The 23,373-nt window shown below is 43.3% G+C and overlaps 1 protein-coding gene across 9 annotated transcripts in view; it reads right to left on the reverse strand.

Annotated features, from left to right (window-relative positions):
* SIPA1L2 (signal induced proliferation associated 1 like 2) overlaps positions 1-23,373 on the reverse strand; it is a 330,464-nt gene that overhangs the window by 242,689 nt on the left and 64,402 nt on the right. For all 9 annotated transcript variants that reach the window (XM_075596857.1, XM_075596850.1, XM_075596848.1 and 6 more), the window contains exon 2: positions 9,748-11,439. In XM_075596857.1, the coding sequence (XP_075452972.1) occupies positions 9,748-11,230 (1,483 nt within the window). In that variant the 5' untranslated portion in view covers positions 11,231-11,439. The remainder of the gene's footprint in view (positions 1-9,747; positions 11,440-23,373) is intronic.

Raw genomic sequence — 23,373 nt, forward strand, 5'->3', positions numbered from 1 at the left:
AGGCGTTTGACAGGATTGACTGGCCATATTTGGAGGCCACGCTTGGAGCATCCAGGCTGGTGCAAAGGTAACAAAAGCTATCTTCTTTCTATATGCGGCTCCGTCGGCTAGGGTTACCCATCAGGGATTCACTTCGGACCCCTTCCAAATTAAGAGTGGAACAAGGCAGGGCTGCCCGCTCTCCCCCCTCCTCTTTGCATTGTGTATGGAGCCTCTGGCGGCTCGGATACGCGATAGCAAAGATATCACAGGTATTGTCATTGGAAACCAGTCGCATAAAGTGGCACTGTATGCGGATTATGTGTTCCTGACAATATCCAAACCCCTTACCTCTCTACCGAACCTATTCGACTTGTTGGGGAGATTCAATAAGATCTCCGGATTCAAAATTAACCAATCTAAATCAGACGCTATGAACATCAATTTACCCAAACCCCTGGAGAAACTGATCACCCTCAACTTCAATTTCAACTGGCAGCAGAAGCAAATCAAATACCTAGGCGTTAATGTAACCAAGGTATACAAATTGTTGTATCAAGCAAACTACCCCAAGTTGATGCAAACCCTGAGAGGGGACATTAGGAGATGGGCCACTTACAAAATCTCTTGGATAGGGGAGATCCACTGCGTCAAAATGAATCTACTCCCACGCCTTCTCTACCTTTATCAAACCCTCCTGGTGCCTTTAAGGTTGAAGGAAACCCTCTCGCTCCAATCTGAGATAGATACATTTATCTGGGGAGGGAAGAAGGCGAGAGTGGGAAAACAGATCATGCGCAGACAGACAGGGGCAGGTGGTCTAGCGGTACCTAGCTTGTTGTCCTATTACAAGGCGGCGCAATTATGCCAAATTGTGCAATGGCACACTAGCCCGGACTCGAAAAGATGGGTCGCTTTAGAAGGGGAATTATGCCCCTCAGTAGAGCTGGAACATCTAATTTGGCTCCCCAAAAAGGTGCGGTTAGGCGCCAAATTGCCGCTATCCTCAATGACCAACTCGCTCTCGGTGTGGGAGGACACCAGGCTCAAATGCAAATTGACCCATAAATTATCAGGAATGACCCCATTATGGGGAAACCCATCTTTTGCTCCAGGTCGTCACGGGCGGATTTTTCTATCTGGCAACACAAACACATTAATAGACTAGTGGATCTGGAGGGCAGACGAGGCATACAAACTTTTGATCTACATAAATCTAGCAAAAATATCCCCAACGCTGAGTTCTTTAGATATCTCCAGATCAGAACATTTTATCAGTCATTTCAGCCCCAAACCCAATTAACGAACTTTGAAAAGCTCTGTCATTCAGGGACATCCACATAGGGACTTACATCGCAGATGTACAAGGAGGTGACCGGTTCTGGCTCAACCGTAATGGAAAAATCAGGGTACATGACTAAATGGGAGACTGATCTAGGGGAGGAATTGGACTTAGAGGAGTGGACAAAAATTGTCTTGGCAGCTTCCAAAAACTCCATATGCACGACCTTAAGGGAGAACGCATATAAAGTTATGATGCGGTAGTACCACACCCCCATAAAATTGGCCAAAATTCTGCCAAGTTACTCCCCATTGTGTCCAAGACAATGTGGACAGCAAGCAGACCTGTTGCACATGCTGTGGTCTTGCCCCAAAATCGCCCCGGTCTGGGACTCAATGAAAGTTTTGCTGAACAAAATCCTAGATACGCACATCCCTTTAGACCCGTGGTTGTTTCTCCTCAACAGGCCGCATCCGGGCCTCTCCAAAATAAAGAATAAGTTAGTGGCACACTTTGCGACAGCGTACGCGGAGAGATCGCAACACGTTGGAAACAGAATGAGATTCCAGTAATTGCTAAAATTCGGAATAGAATTTGGACAGTTTGCCAGATGGAGAAATTGACAAGTTTGGTCAATGACACTGGTGCAAATTATCTAAAAGTCTGGTCGCCATGGTTGGCTCAGACAGATATACCAGGGGTGGAAAGGTCCACGATATGGCAATAATAAGAGCAAGTGCGTTCTCCCTTGATGAAGTTGCGTTGTGACGAATTGACTGGACAGGTTAGGGAGCTGCAGACACAGTTAGACAGAAACATACGGACGCGACATCTGGAGGGAATCCGACCGCCTCAAAAGCAGTGACCCAGTGGACATGGAGCATCCAACAGAACCACGGCAAGAGGTATCCCCCCTTCTCCCTCCCCCCGCCCCACCACGCCTATTTCTCCCCAGGTTTGGTGGTTTGTGTTTTTGTCTGTTTGTCTGTCTGTCTGCCCTGTTTGTCTTGTTTTCAACTGTTGAGTGTTTATGCATGGATAACCTCTAGCAGGTTGTATCTGTTCTTTATTGCAATTGTATGCTATGTATGTACACCATGCAAGTAATTAATAAAATTCAAGTTAAAAAAAAGGTACTGTAATTGAACATTAACCATTTTATATCTGTTCTTACTCTTCACATTCTACAGTATATATTATATACAGTATGTGCATTATTTGTATTAGACGTGTGTATTAACTATTATTTCTAATAATTATAGTTTACAGGTACGGTTAGTTATAGTTTATTCATTTTGTGTGCCTGTCAATGTTACACAGTCAAGGCATTCAATTCCCTAATCCTGCAGCCATTTTTTTTCTTTCACAGGCAATGAAGCACTACAGGAGGGGGAGTCCAAGTTTATTGTACTCTGTGCATAAGAACAGTGAATAGTTTGTCCTAATCCCCCCAATCCCCTCTATCAATGACAAAATAAATTCAGGCTCGGTTACGCCAAGTGATGTGACTCAGCTAAACCCCATGGCCGGGGGAGGTGTGGAGATCAAGTATTGTACCGTAAAATGCCATTTTCCTTGGCTTTGGGAGCGCGAGGGGCTGGGGAAAGGTGCAATGAAATTAAACCGTCAATGGCTAAAGCTGTGATGAGCGCGCAGCAGGATTACAGTAGAATGAAAATCATTTGAACTGTTTTAAAATGTAATAAAAGTTAAAACTCCCTTGAGAACAAGTTTCTGTGTGTGTGATTTTTCCATAAACAATATTAAAAGCTGACCATGCCTAATCAAATGTGAAGGTTTTGAATAGTATTCTCCCTCCTTAAAAAAATGTATGCCACCTCCTAAAGAAATAAAAAGGAAGTGATTTTCTGAATGTAAAAATTGATAAAATATAAAAAAAATGCATCAAAATAAGGTTTCTTAAAATCACTCATTTATTAAGCCCTTGACGAGAAATAAATTAAAAACAATTCTGACTTGCAATTAACATTGGTAATGAAGTCATTCTTGAGCAATCACAATGCAGGACTGTATTAAAATTTATTTTTGGGGTTTCTTATCGGAATTAATTACACATGCAAAGTCTAATTACTTGTAACATGGTATGTATATTCTACCTTTCTTTCCCCCTCCTCTTATCTGCAGGCAATAACAGGTTAATTCTATGGGTTTGTGCCCCACCCATGCTCCTCTATGATGAACAGGAGTAAGGTGGTGACTCAGGCCTGTGTAAGCCTATCAGGAATAGGTATAGACCATGAGCCACCCCTCCTATCCCAGAATATGATAACTGTATACAAATATATTTGGCACCAATACAAGGAAATATTCATCCCAAGGGCAGTACAAAGGACACAGGGTCATCCCTTAAGGTTAGAGAAAAGGTGATTTCATGAGCAACAAAAAATAAGGTTCTTTACAGTAAGGGCAGTTAAAATGTGGAATTCATTACCATAGGCATCTTTCTAGACAGGAAAGGTACAGTATACAGGGATATACCAAAGAAGTAAACATGGAAAGGATGCTGATCCAGGGAGAAATCTGATTGCCATTATTGGAGTTAGGAAGGAATTTATGTTTCCTCCTTAGGATTGGATGATGTTTAACTGGGGTTTTTGTTTGCCTTCCTTGGATCAAAATACTTATTATATATATGATATTTACAGTATCTGTCGTTTAAATTTAACATAACATTGTACTCTATGGGAATATATGTCTGTCAACCTCATCTACTATGTAACTATTACTCTTGTTTCATAAAAAATCTGTGATTTCCTTCTGACTTTACACATTACGGTAAAGGGGACATAGTGTGACGGATCAGGGATTCGTGCTTCCCAATGTCTCCCCGTCAACCCTGCTCCCTCTGCCTCTGACCTTCCTCCCTCGCCTCCTCGTCCATCTGTCCCTTCTTCCTCCCGCACCCGTTCCTCTGCTGCGTGCCTGGACGCACGTCCAGCTGTCACGCGCGTTCCCCGCGAGGTGCACACACCTCTCCAGGCACCCGATCCCCTCCACGGCACTCACAGCTCACGGCGTCCCTCTATTCCCCTACCTGCCACATTACCTCCTTCGGTCATTTCTCCTGCTCTCGCCTTCCTTGGCGAGCACCCCCGCGGCGTGACGCTCCTCGCGCTCCCTGGCACACACTGTGCGCGCGCATCCAACCCTTACAGAGGGCGTGCGCACACGCTCCACATATAGGCCTTCCCAGAGCTCTGACTCCGCCTCCCATAGCGTACAAGCCATATCCCTGCGTGATTCACCTGTCTCCTCCCTTGCTCCTTCTGACCTATCCCTGCAACCTCTCACTCAACCCTCTGCTCCTCCTTCCTCTCCCATTGGTGCTCCCTCCTTTATTATCCCTGACTGTCCTCTAGCTCATTGCTCTGCAGAGCTTCTTGTGACCCCTGTGTGTGCAGTCTCTATGCTTGGCTCTCCTGTCTCTTTCAACGCTGGTTCCTGTCCCTGCTTACCTTTGGATCTGCTTGGCTTGAACTCTGCTTTGAATTGGATTACCCTGCATTCTCCTGCCCTTGAACCCTGCATTCGGATACTACTACGCTGCCTTCTCCAATCCTTGAACACTGGCTTACGGACATCACCACGCTGCTCTCTATAACCCCTGAACTCTGGCACAAGGACATTACTAGCCAAACTCTGGCATACTGGACGTTGCAAGTATACGTTAACCCTTTCTCAACAGGCCCGGCAACACATTACCACACTCCGGGCACGCCCTCACTGCTGTGGGTGCGTGTTATAACCTTACCCACCTGAGTACTGGGGACTGGCCAGGTCTGCGGGCATACAGGCGTTACACATAGACATTTTGTTTTAGTATTTTGTATTTTTAATTCATGGCTACCAGGATTGAGATTCATTCTTAAAAGATGGCATTTCAATTTACTGCAATACCAACGGCAAGCTTCAGCCCCCTCTGCATGCCCTTGAAAGTGTCCTTTCATTTCAGTGTGCTTTCATGTGCAGCATGTAAGAGGCTGCGGTAACACATTTTAACTTGTGATTGCAAACATCCCAGGAGTGTGGCTAGTCATTTTCTGTTGTGATGTATAAAAAATTGCCTTGGGGAATTATGGACAAGGTAGAAAAAAAATGTGGAAGAGAGATAAAAGCCCTCCTCAATTGCCTCTTTAAAAATGTAACACTTGCATATAGCTTGGAGCTAAACTAAATGAATAATGTGAACAGCCAACTTCAATCTAAAATCCTCCCCCAAAAAATAAGTTAAAAATGAATGAGCTATGAATGCACATGGCACTTTTTAGCCTAAAAATAATATTTTATGGGGAAATGTTATGATGTCTGACAACTATTCCATGATGTTAATATGACTGATATTAGAATATTGAATAATTCATAATGGTTAATTTACGGTATGATACAAAGAGGTGCTTGTCAAGAAAGGTGAAAATCATTCACTTATGATAGCAATGGACAACTCAAAATAAATTTCCTTCAGGGAAATGCTGGGAAAAAAGTGTAGCCGATATTAAAGATTGACCAGACAAACATTGAACATTAAAAAGATGCATCACTTGATTAATACATGCTAATTCGAATATTACTTTACACTTCTCCAAGAAAAAGCTTTGGCTAGCTGGAATATTTAAGAGAGATGTAAGAGTTCTATTTTGCATGCACATGAAAGCTCTTTTGGGACTATACTATTGATTCTGCATGTTACATGTTTTAATTTGAACATCTAATTTTGATAAACCAGCAAAATTGTTAACTACATAAATATTGTATCTGTGCACTGAGAAATAGACAACACACAGAACCCCAGCAGCTCATTTTAGGAACTCTTGAGCCCCCACAAAATATATATGTATATAAGTGTCAAAAAGGAGAGCTATTGAGCGTGGCAAATGTATACAACAAGCGACAGGAAAGCCCAATGATACATCCAATATGACAAAAATACACAGTAAAATACTTATATATTCTCTTGTCGCGGCTCGCAGGCTTACAATGCTTTGGCCAAAGGGTTAAATTAAATGACCCTTTTTCAAGAGAATATATAAGTATTTTAATGTGTATTTTTGTCATATTGGATGTAGCATTGGGATTCTCTGTCGCTTGTTGTATACTGAGAAATACAGTAAGAATCTTTAAATGATAATGTATAGGATAGTGATCAACCTAAAAACAGCGTATTTTATTGTTTTATAGTACAATTACTCTTAGATTTTCTGTGAGGGTTATAATTTCTCTAATTGCATAATTTTCTTAGATTCTTTTTCCTCTTATTCCATGCCTTGGCAAGAAACATGTATTGAAATAGGGCATTCTGCTCACTTAATCTACAGTGGTCTCCGTACAATTAGTATTAACAGTCTTCTAGGCTTGTTTTAAGGAGGTGTCTCTGCTTTATACACTGATTTGAATCACTAACTGGTGCATGAATAACCATGCCATGACAATATATAATAACACTATTATTCCCCATTAGAATGTTCTCATCAATGTCTATAGGCATTATTGAAGAGTATTACAGTGTTGGATATATTTAAATATGCAAACAAAAACATTAAAGCCAGTTGGTTACTACTTTCACCAGAAAAGGGGTCAATTACAAAAGATAGGCTTAAAATGAAAGATACCATATAAGAAGAAACACACACCATAAAATACCAATGCCAGTGGTGTAGATGGTGGGGGCACAGGGCACCAAGAAAGGGCATCAAAAGTCCATTTGGAGGTGAACTGTATATGCCAGGCAGTACTTCCTAAATATAAATGCAAGGCTTCCCTACTAAAAAGTGCAATAGTTTGTATAGAGTTTCCTTACATCTTCAAATGGGAGTGATACATTTTTGTGTTTTCCCAAAATGTTTGTGAAAGGTCAAAGTTGTCCAAAGTTTCGTAAATTGTGGCACATTTGTGAAAATGACAATATATAAAGCATCATGTCAAGGACTATTTTTTTTTCTTCTTGTATAGTGCTGCTAGTTTTTTTACATAGCGCTTTACAGAGACATTTTGCAGACACAGTCTCTGTCCCGTGGAACTTACAATCTTTTTTTTTTTTTGGTGCTTGAGGCACAGGGAGATAAAGTGACTTGCCCAAGGTCACAGGGAGCCGACACGGGAATTGGTCCAAGTTCCCCTGCTTCAAACTCAGTGCCAGACAGTGTCTTTACTCACTGAGCCGCTCCTTCTCTCTTTTAATGCTTTGTAAAAAAAATTGCAAACCTTGAAAATCTCAGCAAAAATTATTTCGAAAAAAGGGGTACATTTTGCTTGTTCACCCACTTCAACAAATACTTCACAAATCTGTATTCCTTACCATTATCCAATATCAGTATAAAGGAAGCCCCAAGCAAAGCACAAAACAAACTCTTAAAGCTACTGGTTAGCTTCCCTAAAATGTAAATATACATGCTTAGTCTTTCCTTGACCAGTGTGCAACAAATCTACATTTATATGTGTAGCTGAGTCCCCCTACCCTGACTCCAGTGCGGGGGAGCCGTTCTGTGGTTCCCCGGAGTTTCGGGAGCTGGGGGTGGCTATTTTGAGCGTTGCACAAGCGCAGTGGAGGAGGCGGCAGCCATCTTATTGTAGCTCCACAGATGTAGCCACGGAACTCAAAGTCCCAGAATCCCTAGAGGGAGGGACTGTACCACATGGGACTGCCTAGCCAATAGGATTGGAGCAAGGGGGAAAACGGGATATTCTCTGCGTGCAGGGAGCACGCGTGCCAGTCCTGATGGAGGAGCCAAAGGAGAAGGTAGTGTCCAGGGAGCAGTGCTTCCTGGGCTACGCCTAGACCTTGCCCGTAGGCTCCAGTTAGGCCCTGAGACACAAATAGAGGAGTGTGGGAGGGAAGGCCACCGATAGGGACTCTTCCCTTTACTGATATTTCTACTCCAGTGACCGGTAGCAGTACTCAGTAGTACTCCGGCGCCTTGTGACCTTGGGCAAGTCATTTCTTCTCCGTGCCTCAGGCACCAAAAAACATAGATTGTAAGCTCCACGGAACAGGAACTGTGTCTGCAAAAATGTCTCTGTAAAGGGCTATGTAAAACTCGCAGCACTATAGAAGAACATGCTATTATTATTATTGGTATTATTATTATTATTAGAAATGTGTGTTGGTTTCAGCAAAGCTATTTTGGTCCATGTGTTATATGAATATTATTACCACGGTTCTAATGGAGTCTAGAATGCATTTTCAGAACTGGACACCATCTTCACAAACTTGAAACCAATTAATCAATAAGAGTTCAGGGGAAGCATTCATTGAGTAGTAATGCCATATGTCTTTTCTGAGTAAACCATGTGTGTGCTATTTAATAAGATACTGAGATGGCACTTCATCTGAGGTATTTGTGAGAGTATAAACATGAGCCATGTTCTCAAATTTCAATAGAAATAAGCTACTGCAAGGAAATAACAGTGTATAACTGAAACCTTCTACTGAGATAAACAAAAGGAACAATATTATAAAATAAGAGCCTTCAGTACAAATGTTGACATTTAATTAAACATGAGTAACAATTATTGTGTTTTTATCTAATAGACATATTTACAATTCTGTGTTTCACATTAGGTTTATGATCAAATTATGCCCTTTTGTAATAATACATTTATCAGCGCTTTAAACAAAAGACAAACATGATAAAAAGTTCTGCAACCTGTAATCTCCCTCATACTTCCTACAGTTAAACATGTATCTGAAAAAAGATATATATATACTTCCTCAAGCATTTCAGTTGCATTTTTTAATTGCAACCGCTTATAGAATTTAAATAAAACACTCTACATAAAGATTCTCTAATATAGTTTAAAGTTCTAGACACAGTGATAGTGCTGAGAAATGTAGGATTTGTTGTAGACTACAGTACATTTGAACCCTTTTTGTGCCAGAGGGGTCATGGCACAAGAGTGCCACTGCCAAGTTGAGACCTCATTTTTGCACCTTCGAGATCACATGCTTGCGATGTCACCAGTGTGACGAGATCAGAAAAGGAGAAGAAGAGGTACCAAAGACCTAGATCTCCCCTAGAAAATTAAAAAGGGCCTCAAATTCACTGAATGTCACAAGGGCCCAGCGAATGCCATCCTTGTGACAGTCAGTGTTGTCATTAGGGCACCCAATCAGGTAATGGACCAGCATGAGAATTCCCCACAGATTCAATTATTCTCAAAACTGCCCATTGACAATTTAATCTATGAAGAACTCCAATGTTGGTCTACTAAAAAGTATTAGCATCACAAACTACACCAAATCTGTTCTTTTCCAGGACCAATAAGTCTTCTAGAACTTTTAGTAATTATTACATAAATTAACATCCATTATCCATGCTGAGCTGTTGAATCCAGGGGAACAATACAGTGTCAAATTGTTTAAAAAACAAACAAAACAAAAAAAACAAAAGAAATGTCACAACTTTTTTCACTTTAAGAGAATTGACATGCCCAGTAATTAAGTGATCAAAGAACATAAAGTTAAAACATACCTTTTCCATAAAAGTACTTCCGATAATAGTATGCTCCAAGGTCAATGTGCTCTATAATGTAGCGTTTGACTTTCTCCCTGTGAATTGGTTGATTTTCTCTTGGCACTTCCAGCACAGAGACACCAGCATTGGTGCAGTGGGAGCTGAGTGAAGATTCAAAAGAACAGCTTTCACCTGCTGGTACGGAGGATGAATTTGCCCTTGAAAGTGCAATCCTCCTGTCTTCTTCCCCTCCAATCTCATTTCTGAAGTAACGGCAACTCAAAACAAGATTATTACTTTTCCCATCCCCATCATCAGTCTCACAATTATCTTTTGTGTTCAGGTCCTCCTTACTTCCCAAAGGAGAGTCACAACTCCCAGTCTGGCCACTGGGATACTGGGATACTGTTGACTGTGATGCTGCTGATGCCCCTGTGGTTAAATTTTTGCGTTTCGCCACATTAGTGCAGGTCACCATGGCTTCGTTTATGTTAAACAAAATACTCTGAACATCATAATGTGCAAAGCATTTTTGACAGCTCCAGAGAGGTATACTTCTTTCAAACCTACCATCATCCAGGTCAAAGGAGAACTTTAAAGCGTCATGCTCACTTTTTACAGTCCTCAGCTTTCTGAACAAAGAGGTCTCAACAGCTTCTGTTTTTAAACGATTTTTAAATAGTTTATCTCTGTCCTTTCCAACCAACATTCCGCTGTCCATGTAATCAAATCCAGAAATTCTGGCAAACTCTCCCCTCGAAATTTGTGTGGCAGCATGCAAACTAGGAGAAACTGTAGGATCACAATGAAAAACATCAGAAAATGTAAATGGTTCCAAGTTTTTGTGTTCCACGTTTTCCACTCTGTACCCTCTAAGCATTGCAAAAAAGTTCTCCCCAGATAAACCTTGCCGGTCTATTGAAGACGTGCTCCCATATTCACGATGAAGAGCTGCCCCAGTGTTTGGATTAACAGCGTTTTGGTCAAGTACATCTTCTGCATCAATATCACTGATGGTGACATCACTGTTGCTTCTTTGCCTGATGGGATGTAGCCCCCTGTAAGGAGAATGGCAAAAAATATCTCCGATGGAGTATTTGGTGTCTGCAAATGCCAAATCAAAAGACTTCTCAGTTACCATATCACTTTGATTATCCTGTCCATTTGAATTCACAGAGACAACAGTCTCATAACTACTTTGAGATCTAGCTTCCCAGGCCAATTTGCTACACATTTCCTTTGAGCAATCCTTTTTAGGTGGCCATTCAGAAACCCGTGCTCGTACCCCCATCTTGGGCATTGCTGGTGTTCCATTATTCTGTCCACTGCAATCGGCTTTGCCGGAGGCATTTAAAGATGAAGAGCCCATGTTGTCATTTAAGGCCTTAAATTTTCTAGCGAAGAAATCATCTGACTGCATGTTATTAGGAGATTCCTCAAACTTCAGTAAGGTTCTGGTGGATTTAAGCTTGTATTCTTGCTGTAGAATTGAATCGCTCATTTCAAGCAATGTCAAAAAGGCACCTAGTCTTCATGGAAGACTGGTGCCATCTTTCTTACATGGTTATCTCTATTTAGAGATAGATTTTGAGTATACAAATAGGGTACTCATTAAAGAACCAGCATTCCAGAATATACTATTACGGTCTTCAAAATTGCTTCTTTGACATTGTTCTAGAAATCAGATGTTTTTTTTACGGTTTAAGTTTTCTGTATTAAAGAGAAAAAGGTAAAATCAGAAAATATTCATAAAAGTTAATACATCTAAGTGTATACAACAAACAGCATTGTAATTAAATAGAAGTGGATAGGCAAGTAATAATACCTGCAAAATAGAAAAAAAAAGCATGGCTTCTTGAGCTTATCATTATTTCTGCAAATATTCAATAGTTTTGTTTTTTTTTTAAACAGGACCTCTCCTAAAGATTACTATAATTTAATTAATTGTGAATATATATATATATATATATATATATATATATATATATATATATATATATATATATATATATATATATATATATATATTTCTTTTTTTCCCCCTGGGGTGGACAAAAATATGAGATATTTGTCAACGTATTAAATATTGTGTATGTTAGTAGAGATGGGCGAATCCACCCAAATCGGTTTTCCGGATTTTCTCCCCAAAAATCAGTTTCGCAGTGTAAAATCCGCAAACTGATTTGGTCGATTTTAATCTGTGCGGATTCATCAAAAACCGCCATTGGATACAATCCATTGATGGATTTGTAGAATCCAATCCGCGGATTCAGCAACTCGTTGCCGGAATCTTAAAAAAACCCAACGGATTGCTAGATCCGCGGATTGGAGTCTACAAATCTGTCAACAGATTGCAGTATCCGCAGAATGTATTGGCAATAATAATGTTAAAATCTGCCAAATGCGAATTGCCCTTTTTGAGATTGAGCCGCTGAAACCGGTTGATCCGCTGCAATCCAAATCCGGTAAAAATCTGTAACACACTGACACTCACTCTCAGACGCATGCGCACTCTTTCACAGGCACAGGCACACACACACACACACACACACTCCTCCTCTCACCTTCCACAATGTGCATTGAGAGCAGGGATGAGCGAAATACCTGTGCCCCCAGTCCTCCAAGTAACTCCACCCCTCCAACTAACTCCCCCCCCAGCCCTCGCACAGACTGCCTCAGAAACACAAACACACACAATATCTTTGAGCCATTCTAAATATTTTTGTGCTCTGTCAATAATTTTATAGTAGTTACAGTATGCTACTCTTTTATTCAGACCTGCTGTTGCTCTTCCAGTGTTATGGAGTCTTCTGAATCAGTATTGTATTTCATTATGTCTTATGACACCTTTTGAGAACTACAGCCTTACATGGTAAAGTATAACAAGCATTTTGGCTGCCTACACAGCTGCATGGCTGGTGCCAACTACTATATATCCCATTAAGGAGTGATACAATGTGTTCCAATTTGTTATATCCACATAGAACTACAACTCTATTTTTAGGGTTTAAGCCAATACATGTACTGTAGTTAAATATATATATATATATATATATATATATATATATATATATATATATATATATATATATATTTGTAAACCTTTTTTGTATTCTCTCTACTTCTACTTATCTAAAGTCAAACACGTTTTACATTTCAGAGTAATACTAAAAAGGTTCCAAGTAAAGTTGAATATGTATGCATGCCTACTTTCTAATATATTTTTCTGGGGTTTAAACGGCAAAGACAGGATGAGACACGCACTCAATATCAATGGTAATAGAGGTGGGGTACTTAGCTGCCGGTGCGCTGGTCCTGGGGAGCTCCTGTAGTCCCAAATGTTCCAGTACAAAGAAGAAGAAGCAGGCACATGGTCTTACTCAAAAGGAGGTTTAATATGCCATAAAGTCCAACGTTTCGGCAGCCTTCACCTTGAGAAAGGCAGTATTTGACTGCCGAAACTTTGGACTTTATGGCATATTAAACCTCTTTTTGAGTAAGACCGTGTGCCTGCTTCTTCTTCTTTGTTTAAACGGCAAAGCCAGAAGAAAAGGCTTATGGCCTATATTTAATAGGCAGTGCTATTCCTTGTGGACTAGGAAAAAGTCTTATGAAATAGCACTGATTAAAATATGTATGCCTGTATGTCTACAGATGGTTTCCTTCCAAATACTATAGGAAAGGTATACAGGGATATACCCAATAAGTAAGCATGGGAAGGATGTTGATCCAGGGAGTAATCTGTTTGCCAATTCTTGGAGTCAGGAAGGAATTTATATTTCCCCTTATGAGAGATCATTAAATGATATTTCACTGGGGGTTTTTGTTTGCCTTCCTCTGGATCAAGAAGTACAAACATAGGATAACATTCAATTCTCCTCCTCACTTTTAAAGCTTTACACTCTTCTGCCCCTCCCTACATCTCAGCCCTAATTTCTCACTATGCGCCATCCCAACTCCTGCGTTTTTCTCAAGGATGTCTTCTTTCTACCCCCTTTGTATCTAAAGCCCTCTTTCCCCTTAAACCTTTCTCACTGACTGCCCCGCACCTCTGGAATGCCCTTCCCCTCAATACCCGACTAGCACCCTCTCTATCCACCTTTAAGACCCACCTTAAGACACACTTGCTTAAAGGAGGCATATGAATACCACTGTGGATAATACTGGACACATGATACATAAAGCTTGGCCCCCTGCAGACGCACTTTCCAGAATTACCTCCTACAGTACTGTCTCTGTACGTTCTCCCTACCTGCAATAGATAGTGGCTGGATACCGCTCAAACCCAAATGTCAAATTGTATGGAAAACCTGGGGCATGGGGAGAATATAGGTATCAGAGGTACAGAGAGAGTGACAAGGTCACGGCAGTCTCCTTTTCACATTGCACTCAAGGTAGAAGAAATAATAATGTACACAAGGATATTGTATCCACCAAAGGAACTAATGTCCCATAAAGAGTATACATAAGGATACAATATCCAATAAAATAACTGATGTGTCCGCAAAAGCGGAAAAGGTCCAAAAAAGGGGACCATATACTCCCGCTCAAATTTATACCTAGTAGCCAAAGGAAACGGCACAGGCGTCCATTGTTAAAATCCAAAACAATACAATTTTAATAATATCAAATAATGACGCCGAAACACAAGTGAAAATCAATATAACGTATGAGTAAAATATATGAAACAATAACCCCTATTAGGGGAGCGGGTGGAGAGTGGTAGCAAGGAACACTTGGAAGGAACACTTAATGCTCATGTAACATAGTATATGCAATAGTAGGAGCAATATGTATAAGTGAGCTACTCAAATGAAACTACCAAACAGCGTGGTGCATGTGGGTGTCCAAATAACAATACACAGGTAGTCCGATAGAGAAGCAATTACGTGTGGTGTGTACAAGGTATGAGTATAGGTCTCATAATGTCAAGGGGTAATAGTGAAGTCTGATGTGCAAAGCAACAAGGTTGCTGGAAACAATACAACCATGTGTCAATAAGTATAACCACAAAATACAGACTCATAGCGTGCCGAGAGTGAAATAACACAGCACAGAGGCACAGATGTGAGCCCAAGGATCCCCTATTCCCTATACAACCATGCTTCTATGTGATGACCGGACTGCTACCGCAACCATCAACGCTGCTGAACTCCGCAACAGGACCGCTCACGGACGCCAACTGACGTCATTTCCCCAACACGTGTTTCGTGTGATGCTCACACTTCTTCAGGGGGGGAGGAGCTACATGAAATTATTCTCCGCACTAGGTAATATACCTGTGGCTAAGGAGGGGGGCGGACAGGGACATCCAATCAGTCCAAACGCTGTGTTGATATAGTAATCACGCAGCGAAAGTGATTGCAAAGTCAATGCAATCATGGTAATACAAAGAGGTATATGTCAGGAATCGGCGTTCTCCTCGCTTCCCACACAAAGCACTCCCTCTCCGCAGGGAGCCCCTGCACACACAAAACAAGCCTGCCTTACCGGCCTCCACGGCTCCTCGCCCCTGCCGCCGTCGCGGGATCACTCCCCTCGGCGATTCCTCTACTCAGCGCCGGGCGCGTCCACGCCCTCCTACACGCACGCCAGCCTCAGACGTTATGTGCATGCATTCTCAGCTTACAGAGCACACGCCTAACAGAGCACTTTTAACCTCTGCTTCTGCAGTGAGGCGTCGCCCCCAAGCATCACACAGTTCAATGCAAAGCAATGATTACACTCAGCTGGGCTGTAACACCTCTCTCCTATCAGGGAAGGCTCCTTGCAGTCCTCCAGGCCTGAGGTCACGACAGGTCATCCTGCGCGTGTTTGCTGAGAGGCTGAAACGGAGCTTGCCTGAGGCTCCAGTGGCGGTTGTTTCCATCTTCCTTGATGCCGTGATCCGGATCCTGTACGGTTATCAGAGGTCCCCCTTCTTTGCCTCAGTGTGAGTGTTCGTTTCCCCCTGTCAGCAGTATTATAGCTCTCTATGGCGGTTTTTACCTTAACTCCCTTGGGCTGTTAGTACTTTCTCTGTTTATTATTTTTACATTGATTGTGTTTTTTTCTTATGTTGTATATGTTTTACTGTGTTAGAGTTTTCTATGTTTAGAGACCATATATATGGTTTACATTTCTGGGCAGCTAATTCATTGAGCTGAGGAGGGGTTGGATCCCCTCAGCTGTTTATGTGTTTGTTTAAATAAATTAATACTAATTCCATCCCTTGTGCGCTTTTGTGCATTTTTTTTCTTCTTTGTCCTCCAGGCCTGCCCCCTTTTCCCATTGGCCTGCCCAGCTTTATTATGCCTGTGCTTCCCATCACTCGTCGCTCGACATAGTTCTGTATGGAAGCATTTGACTATTCTCTCAGTGACTCCTCAGGTATTGACGCGGATTGGACGACTACCCCCTCTGGCTCTCGACTTTGGCTCTACTTGGACTTCGTGACTTCTGGCATCCCTGATCTTGGCAACGGCAATAACCACTCCTTCTCTACTACCGGTACCGGCAAGTATTGTCTTCACTACTATACCTGGCCTGGCAACAATAACACCACACTCCGGACACGCTCCCTTTGCTGCGGGTGCGTGTATCCCTACGTCCCACCTGAGCACAGGGGACGGGTCTGGTCTGCGGGCAGCACCGGCGTAACAGTATATAATGTACACCTATTTACATATATTTACTTAGCACAGCAATGAGGCTTAGGTACACATGGCCTGATAGATAGTACATGACAGTACATGACAGAATCACTGGAAACTACATGTTGAGTGTGTCAAGGTTGAACATAAATGAGTGGTATATATAATGGACACATTACAGTCATGTGGATGATATAGAAGATGTAAAAGTGTAGGATTGTGCTATCCTAATTGACCCGCCCCGAAGGACAAAACGGGTCTCTAATATTACACTATATATCTGGATCCCACTGCCTATGATGGAAAATAATGATAAAGTGGAACCGTAATGAGCACTTAAATATAAGATAACTCATGTAAGCCACACGTAGTGTAAGTGTCTGCATTAGTATCAGATGAAGGAAGAATAAATGAATCCCTCGCTCAAGCCATGGGGTGCAAGTGTTCCCAATGTGTGGATCCACCTGCACTCCCTCTGCAATAACTTGCGGTCCCAGGCACCTCGTCGTGAACCCCATGGGACATGCTCAATGCCTATGAAGCTAAGGGAGTGAGCATTGCCCCCATGTTTGTCATTCACATGCCTGGCAACTGGTGTATCTCGGTGATTCTGTATCGAACCCAGATGTTCCAAGACCCTGACTTTAAGGGGTCAATGGGTTTCCCCAATGTACTGTATGTTACATGTACAAGTAATCAAGTAAATGACACCAGCTGTCAGGCAGTTAATGAATGTTTTAATCGGAAAGGACATTAGTCTCTTGGAAACTCAGAGAAACTTTTAGCCACAGTCATTTAAGGGCCCGCCTTGCACGGCCACAGGTATAGAAGCCCTTGGGTTTAGGCCCCAACCATGTTCTACTTTGGGTTTCCCTGAAGTGATTTTGTACTAATCGATCGTTCAAATTACGTGAACGTCTACTCATCATATTGGGTGAGGACCTCAGGACTTGTGATAGGTCACTATCTTGCGTTAGGATATGCCAATGTTTTTGAAGACTTTGGCGGATAGACTTCCACTGGTCATTGTACGTACTGATTAATCTGATGGTCTTGTCCTCAACCTTATCTGTTCATTGATTTTGTGTAAGGAGGTGAGGTCTGTATGTGTGGAGTGCTCTGTGATAGGCTCTCTTGACCACTTGTTTGCTGTGACCACATGCCAGAAAGCGCACCGTCATGTCCACAGATTGGGATTTAAATTCTGTGATGCTCGAACAGTTGCGTCGTAGGCACAAAAATGGGCCAATAGCTATGTTGTTGATCTTATGTGATGGATGGTGGCTAGTAGCCATGAGTAAACTGTTAGTAGACATAGGTTTATGGAAAATGGTACTTTCCAGTCTACCGTCTTCCCTTTTCATGATAGTTAGATCTAGAAAATCTGCTTTTATGGTGTCACAGTGATAAGTAAGTGTCAAGTTGATGTTATTAATGTTGAGCCTATTAATAAAGAACTTCAGCTGATGTTCAGTGCCGTTCCATAATAATAGAACATCGTCTATATATCTCGCCCAAAGTAAGATGTTCTCGGTGAATTCATCATTGGTCTCAGTGAACACCACTGCTTCCTCCCACCAGCCCAAATATAGATTGGCATAGGTGTCTACTGCTGACTCAAGCACCGGGTCTCTCTGACGTCAGCACCGGAAGTGAGCTGGGCTAAGCTTCCAGCGTGAGAGGGAGGCCTGGCGCACGTGATGTCAAACAGTGAGGGAGAAGCCTGCAGCGAGGGAGAGCCAGGGTCGGCGGCAACTGCTGTGACCTGCAACCAGGCCCCCTGCAGTCACTGCCCTCCCTGAGCCATCACACAGCCACCAGCCCCCCACAGCTATGCCCTCCCCCCGCAGCAATGGCCACTCCTGCAGCAACCCCCCCGCCTGCAGCAAAGCCCCCCCTGCAGCCACCAGCCCTCCAGCAGTCACAAACCATCCCCAACACCAGCAGCAATGCCCCCCACGCAGCCACCGGCCCTCCAGCAGTCACAAACCATCCCCAACACCAGCAGCAAAGCCCCCCCCTGCAGCCACCAGCCCTCCAGCAGTCACAAACCATCCCCAACACCAGCAGCAATGCCCCCCACGCAGCCACCGGCCATCCATCAGCCACCGGCCAGACCTTTGACCATCCCCAAGGTAAGTCTGATTTTTATATGTATTGGGGGTGTATTTTTTATATGTATTGGGGGGGGGGGGGGTTGGGGTATATTTTTATATGTATTGGGGGTGGGGGTATTTGTATATGTATTGGGGGGTGGGGTTAATTTTTTATATCTATTGGGGGGTTGGGGTATAGTTTTATATGTGTTGGGGTATATATTTTTTTATATGTATTGGGGAGGTGGGGGTATTTGTATATGTTTTGGGGGAGTATTTTTATATGTATTGGGGGGTATTTTTTTAAATATGTATTGGGGGGTCTCACATTTTAGCACTGTGTCCAGTCTTTTTGGACAAGCCCCCTGGCAACCCTACCTTATAAAAATGTATGAACTACCGACATGACCTATGAAGGCAAGTATCTCAGAAAGCAGAGCGTCCCAGGAGGTGAAATGAACCCATTTCAGCGCTTAAGACCTGCACTGCCAATGCTTCTAACTGCATGAGCTACGGAGGTATCTTAGATAGCAAGGGGTGCCCAGAGATTAAATTCATGTGGTTCAGCTCTAGAGAACCACTGCTTCCCACCCAGAACAAAAATAAAATCTATGCGGAAATGCACCTTTAACATAGAACAAAGGGTAACAACTGAACAAAAATGACAGCATTGTATAGTCCTACTTAATGCACATTTTCAATATAAAAAAAAAGTTAAGAAGAAATAATGTGTACAGTACATTCATTACGTCAAATTCTCTCCCAGTAGTGTCAAGCGGGAGCTCTATATAGTTCCGTTTGTGGCAACCCTAATGGCTCAGAATATTATTGGATCTTAGGGGTTGCGTAAAATGCAAATTATATCAATTATGAAAGCTTAGATGCCATATTAAAAAGTTCAATCCTGTGTGCAGTATTTTCTCTAGCATGATTTGAAAACGCAGACGACCCTGAGTCTCAGGATGATATTCTTTATGAAAACAAATTCTCTTTTTGGGGTAGTGCTCCCAATTATAGTTTTAGATCATAATGAAAATGACTGCCGTCTACTAAAATAAGACCACAGTGTAATGCATAGACTTGTCTCTGAAAATCTGTAGCAAATCTAATTTCCTCAAACACTTTACAAATTGACATTTCCCCTTTGCTATTTTTGGGCACTTTTAAATCCGTGCAGAGGAAGTTTCATCTTCAGGAAAGCACTTGGTAAGAATGAAAAACATGTATACAGCGGCAGATAAACCACCATATAATTACTCAAAAATGTTCCTGTTTTTTTTTTTTTAAACAATAGTCAGTGGTGCCTTACTAATGACTTCTGTGAAGGTTCATGGTCTACAAACAGTTAGAGATGGATGCACTGCTCACAAATCCTGCCAGAGATAAGTTGTTTGCTTTTGTCAACAGCATTCTTTTTTTTTAATTTTTAAGCATGTTCTTGTATAGCGCTGCTAGTTTTACGTAGCGCTTTTACAGCGACATTTTACAGGCACAGGTCCCTGCCCCATGGAGCTTACAATCTATGTTTTGGTGCCTGAGGCACAGGGAGACTTGTCCAAGGTCACAAGGAGCCGACACCGGGAATTGAACCAGGCTTCAAACTCATTGCCAGTCAGTGTCTTTACTCACTGAGCCACTCTCCCCTGAGCCACTCCTTCTCCCATTCTTTAATTGCAATGTACATGTAGCGCACTTTTCCCCACCCCCTGTGAGATGTGTGGCTACGGTATGTGTGTGGTGCTATACCTGTGGCATCCAGGAGGTCCGAGTCTCCACTGCTGAGAACCTGGGGTGTACCTGAGGGATCGTTCGGTATCGCCTTGTAAGGGTCCGGGAGTCACGCCGCCCTCAGCGTGCTCCCCACTCACCTGCAGCTCTGCCGGGTCCCCCCGCGGCACGCAGGCAGCCTCTCTCCAGAACGCCGATCGCAGCTCCACATGGGCGCGCGCACGCCAATGCTCTTCTTCTAGTGTTGGGCTGGCGGGTATGCCCGGTCACGTGCTCGCAAGCGCAGCTACACGGAGGCGCGGCCACACGGAGGCACACCAACCCCTTAAAGGCACAGCACCTCAAACTATTGCTGCAACCAAATGCAGCCTTACTACTGGGCTTTATTGCTCCTCCCCTGGGACTAATGCTGGACCTATACATGCCGTAGCCTGGCCCTTCCACACACCCCCACCTTGCTGCGCTGCCATTGGACCCTCTCTCCTATATATACCCTACAGTGTCACTGACTCGTTGGCTGAGCATAGAACCAGTTGTTCTCATCACTCTCTGCCTCCCTAGTCCTGTCTTGTCCTGTCTTGTTTTGCAGTCTTCCTCGTGTACCGAACCGGCTTCCCCTACGACTATCCGCACCTCTGGCATCCCGAACTTGGCGTACGGCAATACGACTCTCCGCACCTCTGGCACCCCGAACCCGGCAAACGGTAAATGATTACGTCCCTTTCTCTAACCCCGGACTTGGCGAACAGCACCCTCTACCATCCGTACCTCTCCAGCCCCGACTCGGACTTCCGGACCACTCTACTCTCAAGACGTGCCCTCGTGGCTGTGGGTGGCGTTATATCCTATCCCACCTCAGCACCGCGGTCCCGCCTCGTTTGTGGTGAGCACGTCCTGACACGCCTCCACCTGTAAATGGGATTCTACTATGTGGAATGACCCCGTTACATGACAATAAAGAATGCACACGTGTAAAGCATAACAAGTTTACTATACACCGCATAAACAAATAGTGAGAATAATATACTCCCTCACAGACCTCGCAATGTCGTAACCCCTCACCGTGCCTTCCCAACGTGTCCACACCCTGGTGGGGTTTGCCCCAATGTACTGAGGTGCTCCAGGCACCGGACCGCCCCAATGTCCCCCAAGAGCCAACCCACCCAGTGAGACAGCGCTGCCCCACTAGAGTGATGAGTTGGTGCGCGTGATGAGGTGAGGTACCTGCCGGGTGTGTCCACACCCGGGCACGCAGTGATGCTGATGGGATCCACGGATCCAGTGATGGTAACATCGAAACCTCCGCCTCTATGTGGGGTGGGTACCGCAGGGATTGTACCACCACATGCAATGTCTCTTTGGTGCAGGTGTCTGGTCCCAGATCACCCGAGGTCAGGATGCAGTCTCGTCCTGGCTGTGACCCTCACCCTGGTACTACAGGGGCAGTGTCCTTATCTATGGACCTGTCCCTGCAGCAACCACAAGCTGAGGGGAGTCGGGACCTAGATGGGGCCTAATGGGGGTCTCTGGCTTAGTGCAGGTGCCACAGACACCTGCAAACATGCACCCTACCCTGATGGCGTCCAGCTCCGACTGACTAGCATGTCTTTTGCCTGCAAAATGCATTCACTAGTGCAGGGGGAAACGAGCAGCCCCATTGGCTGTAGGGCAACACCTGGTCCCTAGCCCTTATGCATCATGGGGTTTGTAGTCCCCGCAGCCCTGTTCCTCTATTGGCCGCCTCGCGTGCCTATCCCGCGCATGCGCAGCATCTCTAATAGCCGCCGGACTCAGGGACTAACGGCGCACAATATGGCGGCGCCCAGCTCAACAACCTCCCCCGCACTAGCGGAAGTAAGCAGGACGCAGGGGGACCCGGTTATATACAGTAAAGCAGAAAGACTTGAAATTCAAAACATATCACCTAATAAAAAGGGCACTTTCCGCTATGGTATAAAATGCATTACTATTTCTATAATGCAGCGAATACTTCATTCAACCTGTCAGTTTCTGTCTCTGGCCTAAATAAGTTAATTTCGAGAGAACGCAAAAGAAGCTGGGCAGTCTAATTTGAACTTGTTATGTGTTCCTCACTGTTGACAGGGGAAATGGCATGTTGTGATACCTAGAATAAGTAAACAAATGTCAGCAGTCTGACAAGACATTGCTCTGTTTACAAATCATTTAGGAACAGAGCCCATTTTTCAAAGTTCTCTCTCTTGGTAAGATCTATGTAACTGACAACAGCTCAATCTGCCATGTGAATATAAAGCATCACTTTAGGCTGTTATGCATATGACTTCCTCACCAAGCTGTTATAAAGCTGTTAAATAAAACATATGTACAGCCCTAATCATAATCAAAAGTGAGTATAAAAATATTTCTTTTATGAGGGCTATTTACTTAGAGGGAGTTTAACGTTTTACACGTTTAGACAAGGCATGTTTTGCTGTATATAGGAAAATGCACTGCACTTACATCAAATTTACAAATACAGATGCAGCAGCCATTATTCGAACAAATCTCGAAATGGATTTCGAGATCTCCCCGTGATCCGCACAAGTTTTGCCAGGGCTCATCGGATTAACACAGCAGGTCCCTGCTGTTTGAGTCCTACCGGGGTCTGCCTTTCTGTAAAACCCCCGTGATCGCCTGTGAGTGGCGCGCAGTTAGAGTGATTCAGCCTATCTCTTACTGCGCGCCACTCACAGGCGATCACGGGGGTTTTATATAATTTTAAACATTACAGTAATGTAGCAGGGGGTCTCCGGAGCTGATATTATGGTCATGCCTTGAAAGTGGCTCACAGGCCTATACGCTTTGGCCAAAGGGTTAACTAAATGACCCTTTTTTCAAGAGATATATAGGTATTTCACTGTGTATTTTTGTCACGTTGGATGTTGCTCTGGACTTCTTTGTTTCTTGTTTTATACCATTAGTCATGCCCAGTAGCACTCCTTATGACACTTATACACACACACACACACACATATATATATATATGTTAGAACACACAGAGATATCGCTCAACACTTACATGAGTTTTGTCCTAAACACTGTTAATAAGTCAATTATTGTAAGACTGAACAGTGGTGCTAAAGGTTAATAGAAGTATGCAAACAACAAGAGGGAAGCAACCTTTAAATAGCACACGGACATAAATGAAAGTGTAACAAAAATGATATTTA

Source organism: Ascaphus truei, chromosome 4 (assembly GCF_040206685.1).
Source record: "Ascaphus truei isolate aAscTru1 chromosome 4, aAscTru1.hap1, whole genome shotgun sequence".
Taxonomy (NCBI): Eukaryota; Metazoa; Chordata; class Amphibia; order Anura; family Ascaphidae; genus Ascaphus; species Ascaphus truei.